This window comes from Gymnoscopelus braueri (genome assembly GCF_963280865.1).
Source record: "Gymnoscopelus braueri genome assembly, chromosome: 10".
Classification (NCBI taxonomy): Eukaryota; Metazoa; Chordata; class Actinopteri; order Myctophiformes; family Myctophidae; genus Gymnoscopelus; species Gymnoscopelus braueri.
The window spans coordinates 29087962-29095461 of NC_137611.1; the positions used below are offsets into that span (position 1 = coordinate 29087962).

General features: G+C 41.9%; 1 protein-coding gene across 1 annotated transcript in view; it reads right to left on the bottom strand.

The window, feature by feature from the left end:
• Positions 1–4106, bottom strand: part of clcn2a (chloride channel, voltage-sensitive 2a) — a 42753-nt gene extending 38647 nt beyond the window's left edge. Inside the window, 1 exon segment of the mRNA XM_080439541.1 lies at positions 3927–4106. Coding sequence (XP_080295667.1) covers positions 3927–3980 — 54 coding nt within the window. The 5' untranslated portion in view covers positions 3981–4106.
• Positions 4107–7500: the final 3394 nt, after the last annotated feature.

The following is a 7500-nucleotide window of genomic DNA, read 5'->3' on the forward strand; positions in this document are numbered from 1 at the left end:
TTTCTTTTCTCCCACACCTTTGCATTCCATGAGCCACAGAGGAGGCGAGCGGCCACTGCCAGATGTCCCAGCATGCACCGTGGGTGAAAGCAGCTCTAGAAAGACCTGCCCGTGACCTGCACGTATCCATCCCAGACTGCTCTCCAGCTGTCAGCCACCACTCACATGACCTGTCCTGTACCTTTATGTCCCCTCATAGGCGTTAGAAAAGACAGGCAATTCCCACAAAGATGTCTAATCTATGCCTAACTTATAATCAACAGTGTCAGATCAACAAGCTCACAACTTGAGCTCGTAGATGGGCTATCTTTGGCACGGTACACCATCTAACAACTTAGTATAAATCAGGCTTATGTTTAGAAGGCTAAAGGCAACTGTGGGGTAAAAACAATAAAGACTTTGTGAAAGCCTTTATTGTTATAAATAGCCTGTTTATTGCTGCTTCCACTCTTGCTGTCGACTATAATGAGATCCCTGCATAGATAATGGGTTCAAGAGACTGTAGAGACTGCCAAGCATTTAATATTTTCCAAGATGTCCCTTTGCAGCAAAGGTTGTAATTACAGTAACAACAACATACTGGTGAAATAATATATAAATAACATTTACATTTACGTTTTCACATCATAATAGGCTTGCTATTACACAGGGGACCTGGGGAGTGGAAATGGTGGGACCATTTCATTTCCATTTGCAATATAATCACATGAAATATTGCATTAAAAAATATTTGAAATAAGATGTACAACAACAAACCTATAATTAAGTCGATTGTGAGAAATATATGAATAATAGAATAAAAATGACCACTTTGACTTTGGGTACGCTGTGAATGGAGGTGACATTTATCAGCTTGTTCTTCCTGTTGAGTTTATCAGACAGATCTCTATTGTCCATGTCATCTTATCTGTGCCACTGCCTCTGTTCCTGTACCGCCCAAAAGCCTGGTGCACTTTAAGAATGAATTTATGCATTCATTTATCTATGACGGTGTAAAAATGGCCAACCTGTACTGTTGGCCACCATCTGAAAACCAATAAAATAGAAGGGGCATTTGTCAAACCCTAGAATCTAGTTTAGGATTACAAATTGTTTGGTTTATTTCATCTGCATACCATCCATTTGTCTGTTGAATGAGACAAGTGTCTGTAAGTTTTCATGCTGGACAAAAAACGACTCCTGTCTTTGACCTCAGGTCTCCTTCAGACCTATTCCTGCCATCTTCTGCCACGATTGATGCTCGTTCTTTGAATTTGAGTTTCAACAACTCATGGCAACCCTATATCTTACCCTTTATTGCACCTCTAAAAATCTTTCTGAACCATAAAAATGACCTTTTCCCTTTTGGAATAGAAATATTGCAAATATCCCAATGAGGTCAATTTTGTCTGGTATTACCATCCTTCCATCCATTACACACACACACACACACCCCTGTGCATTCATAGAATTTCAAATGGTTGGACTTCTGTGATAGTGGTAACCAGCTGTAGTACATATATTACACATACAGTGTACTATGTGTGCTTGCCATGTATTTGTGTGTAATCCTCAGTATTAATTTAACATTCCAAATGGACCCATCCAACACTAAGGACTTTACAGTGTGAACGGTGAAGCCATTGATGTGAGCACTGAGCAGTGTTCTGCTGTGGACAGAGCCATTGATGTGAGCGGTGTTCTACTGTTTTTCTACTGTCAGAGGAAGGGAGGGCACTGGGCAGATAAGCCCATTCCACAGAGACACACTGGACGCCATTTTACATGACTATTGATCTGTACACAGATGCACACACAGAGGCACAGAACACATTGATCTTCACACCGATAGGAGACGAAAAGACACTCTTTCTCTTGAGTCCAGTGCACATACTGTACATACATCTACTCCAGGTCAGGGAGTCACATCTCCCTCTTCACACACACACTAACATACGCACACACACACACACACACACACACACACACACACACACACACACACACACACACACACACACACACACACACACACACACACACACACATAAATACAGAGATGCACACGTGTTAACCCCATGTGCTGCCTGCTACCACTTTACATCTACATGCACAGAAAAGACAAGAGAATACATCAGATTTTAAAGCTCATGGGTCACTTCTCTCCCTGCAGACATCACACGGTAAAATCCTGTTAGTTAATTTAAGTCTGAGATCAACAGATGAACACAAATTAACACATTTACTGCAGTGTCTGACACAGGTGTTCAGATGACTAATCAATGTGTGCGCACACAAATGTAAGTGTGCACGGGCACGCACGCACATGCTCGTACACACACGCACGCACGCGCGCACGCGCACACGCACGCACGCACATGCTCGTACACACACACACACACACGCACACGCACGCACGCACACACACACACACACACACACACACACACACACACACACACACACACACACACACACACACACACACACACACATACTCACACGCACACTTATATCCATCCATCTATCTCTCCACACCCTCTTAATTTAGATATCATGTGTGTGAAGTGCTCCAGGGTATCACTGTCAATCCTGCCATGACTTGACATGGCTGCAAAATAAACTGGTGCAAGAGCCAATTAATATTCAAAGAGACTCCACTTTTAGTTCGAAAGTAAGAGGAGCAGTGCTGGCAAAGGGGGAGAGAGAGAAAGAGAGAGAGGATTGAGAGAGAGAGAGAGAGAGAGAGAGAGAGAGAGAGAGAGAGAGAGAGAGAGAGAGAGAGAGAGAGAGAGAGAGAGAGAGAGAGAGAGAGATGGAAGGAGATGACAAAGGCATTATGAGGGGCATGGGGAAGGACAAGATATGCAAGGGAAAAAAGATAAGGGAGATGGAGGATGCAGAGTAGGGCCATGTCTAGACACTCTGGCATATCAACTTACATTGATTGTTTTTAAGTGGAACAAATTCATCTGAATGTGATCCAATTGTACAAAATATAAATGAATTGAAAGTAATTGCTCTCTCAATTCTCTTCATTAATGAAGAGAGTAAGGTTAGACCTTAGACAGGAGGAGGCAGAGCGAGGCAAGCCATGAGCTGTGACCACCTGTGGCTCAATGGGAATGAATGGAGAGGCTGAGCAAATATATAAATATTTCATCAGAACACTGGGGTCCATCCAGCTCTGCATGTGCGCCACCACCTGGCAGTGGCTCTGTCCGAAGACTAAGAGCCCCGCACAGATATAAACGCCATTTAAAATGAGGTTGACACACACACACACACACACACACACACACACACACACACACACACACACACTAAATGAAATGTTTAAATGTCACCATTAATTGAATACACAGGACCACAATGGAAACAAGACCTCTGGGCTTTTTGTGTAATCCTTTTAGCACCATTGTGTGTAATCATACCACTGTACTAAACTGTTAATAAAGTATTGAATCAATCAATCAATCAATCAAAACACACACACACACACACACACACACACACACACACACACACACACACACACACACACACACACACACACACACTCTCTCTCTCTCTCTCTCTCTCTCTCTCTCTCTCTCTCTCTCTCTCTCTCTCTCTCTCTCTTTCTCTCTCTCTCTCTCCCCCCCCAAACGTACGCGTGCGCGCATGCACGCATGACTGACTGCACGTGCAAAAACACAGCTTCACACACAAAGAGTTCTGGCGCTGCTGCAGACAGAAGACATTTCTCTGAATGGATCTAAATCTAATCCCATTCACACACAATGCACCTCTCCTCCAAAATAGACACCTGCCAGCTGTGTCTTTGCGCTGCAGTGACAGTGACGGCTTGGCGAAGATATATCTTTAGCCTGCGGCCACGTCCCCCCTATTGCAGGTGACATCCTGCCACTGAAACTGAATGGCATGTCGCTCCATCAGAAACTCACCAAAGTTTGCTGATACTGGAGCGTACTCCGCTCCCCGGCCTTGCCCTTCACCATTGCCGCAATATCCTCATTAAAATAACCAATCCAAGAGTCGCAAGACTGTCACTAGTATAGCCCCCGCGGATTAATGATTTTGTCGGAGAGGGGCTGGTGGCGCTGGTACCCATAGAGCAGTAACAGGTTCCTTTGCTTTTGCATAAGCCCCCTGCAGAGAGCGAGAGAGAGAGAGACACGAGCACGATGTGTGCCAGATGAGTTGCTGCCTGGCTGCAGCATCAGTGCCAGGGTTGCCATGTCCACTTATTATAAGCGACTTTGGGCTTGTTTTTCTGTAAAGTTGCTTGTAAGTATTGGTTAAAACCCCGCAAGCCGCAACTAACCATTGGTTAGTTGCGGCTTGCGAGGTTTTTGGGGCTTGTTTCTAAAGTGAAGTAGCTTATTTGGTCTTGTTTCCAATTTTATTTTATTTAAACCAGTGGTTCTCAAATATTTTCATGTCAAGGACCCCCCAAAAAAAAATGTATTTATCCCCCCTAACCCTAACCCCCATTTAAAAATGTTTTGTGCCAGGGGACCCCCGTACCAGATTTGTGTTATTAGAAAGTTTCAAAAATATTTCGCATTATTCACTTTCTCTTCAAGATAAACAAAATAAATGCAGATTTACAACGCGTTGTGAGCTAGTAGGTCGGCTATTTTCAATAGGTGGTGATATAGATTTAAATTGCTCATGTGACCTATAGTCGCTAAAGGTTGCTTACCTGGTTGCTTATTTCTCTCGCAAAACCTGGCAACACTGATCAGTGCTCCGCCGGGGCGGTTTGTTATACTGCACAACACCGCCTCCCTCCCTCCTCTACACCCACTGTGGTACAGTCGACCTCTCTGTAGAGTCCGTGGAGTAGATGCTGTTCAGCATCTCCTGTGTGTGGCGGGGGTGTGCTATTGTTTGCTTAAACAAATGCCATGGAATTACGCGTATTTCCTTGAATATTCTGGCGCTATGGTTTAAGAAAACCTTCCTCCGCTGTCCTTTGCTGTCTTTGCCCCGACATGAGTCACCATCTTTAGGCTAAGTAACACTTCACAGACAGTGGATGAGAAGAAATCATACCAACAATAGGCTATGTCCGTTATTCACACGTCTTACGTTTTGCCATTCTCACTGGTAAAAATATATAAAATAAGAAAATAAATCCCACCCAAGACGACTTTATTGCTTTGAAATCATGTGGGCAATGTGCAATCAACGTCTTCATAGGGTCAAATAGGGTTAGTGTGGAGGTTTTGAGGAAAGGGGGGCTGTTAATGAATAGAATGAATACCTCTAATTCATTCATTCATTCAGTCATTCATTTTCAGGCAACTCATTAATTAAGTAGGCTATGGTCGGTTAGCCTAATAATGGACAATGAGAATAAGACTAAGAGATGGTGTGAACAAATAGGGTATGTATGTTAGAGTGCCATAGACATAGTGAAGGAAAGAAAAGTGTATTTATAGCGCACATTTGAGAACTATGCATAGGCTACACAGTATACATGTTGTAAACATATAGGCTACACATTATAAACATAACGCATGAACATACAAAGCAAATAAACAACAGCAGTTTACAGGAATGAATAAATAAATAAGATACAGTAGAAAATACTGTAGAATAAAGAAAATGCTACAGTATAAAAATATGACTTAAATGACCTCTGGAAAGGGTTAAGCCTTGATTTAAAAGAACACAGGGATGGTGTTCTGGAGGTTTATTCCAGATTTGTGATGCGCAGAAACTGAAAGCTGCTTCTGCATGTTTGCATCTCTGACCCTGGGGACAGTGAGCAAACCTGTCCCGGGTGATCTAAGAGCCCTTGGCTCCAAACTGAGCAGCATATATCACTGAGATGTATGGCCCCAAACCATTCAAAAAATCAATTATTTGATGCATAAGAAGTGAAAGCTATGAGAACTGGAGTGATGTGTTCAAACTTAAATTTCCATCGGGCAGTAGCGTTCTGAATAAGCTGCAGCGGTCTGATGGACCAAAAAATATATTGTTTCAGTTTTGTCCTTATTCGCTTGGATATCATTCTGGCAGATACAATAATTTATTCGTTCAGAGCACTTATTCAGTGACTTTATGGGGCCATAATCATCTGGATTTATTGTTATGTTATTCTGTGTGTCATCTGCATAACTATGGTGAAGTACAAATTGGACAAAGTGACAGTAATAACACCAATCTGGCATTCACTCAGCAGCACATTCCCAGCCTCCAATCCTTAAAATCTGGTTTGGATGTTAGACAGACAAGTAGTGCACATGTTTTAGACACCAGTCTGTGTATTCTGTGTGTGTACAGTATGTACAGTATATGTGTGTGCATACTTGTATTTTTGTGTGTAATGCATAAATAAGCGGACACACACATGCTTATTTTGCTAAATTAATATCTCAAGAGACTGTGACCTGTGAAGTTGTGGTACAATAAACAACTCAGGCTAATTTACAGTTTCGACATTTAGCAGATGCTCTTATCAGCAACAACTTACAAAGTGCAACATCTTCAGAGTTAGTGCTAAGAAAATAATTAAGTAAGTATGGTAACAGGTAACAAATCTAGCATCTGTCTATATAACATACTGACTAAATGAAATATAACAAAATATATTAAACAAAATAAACGAATAATGTATACTGTACGTGAACAAGCAAACAACATCACAAGACATACATAACTAGCAACTATCTAAATATGCAACAGCTATATATGCAAAGAAATATATAATTTCCACACAAAGACATGACATGACAAAGACTTGTGACTGCAAGTCACATGTCTTATATTATTTTCACTGAAGACTGTTTGGAAGAACCTGCATTTTCAGTTATTGCACTAAGAAACATGGTGCCCACTGACCAATTATCAACAGTCCTGATGGTTTAAGATCTCAGAACCAAGACTGAATGATGTGTTGTCAGCTTTAGTCTGTCAGTTTTCATATATGGCTTCAATTGAATGAATAGTAAAGAGTAACAACCGTGCTCAAGTTCAACTGGACCAGCAAACATCCAAAAAGAAATACATTCAAACTTACATTCTAACTTGCGGCTTTACCACTCTGTGGGCCTTTGTGAAACAATGTCTTAATCCTTTATAGCATGAAAGGCTTAATTCCCTCAAGAGACAATGCTTCTGATTGGCTGACTATTGCGGGGGGAAAAACTACAATTGGACTGAGTCTGACAGGCTGTTGACAAGGCAGCCAGTTCAAAGCAGGACACAGGAATGAACACCAGTATGAATGAATGAATGAATGGGTTTTTATCTACATGTCTTGTCTTACGACTCAACTTTATTGTCACATCCCAAGTTTACAGGTGTAAAAAAGTGGGCGGTACTTTATGCTCCTGCATCTTTCTTGAGTACGTCCACGTATGTTAATGTGGGACGTCCTCGTGACCGGTGCCCGTGTGTTGGTTCCCACAACACCAATTTATTGATGTCTTTGGCAGTGTCCTACTAGTCTCATTCTCCTGGCTGCTATTTTCTCGCTCACCCTTGGTATTCCCTCATACAGAT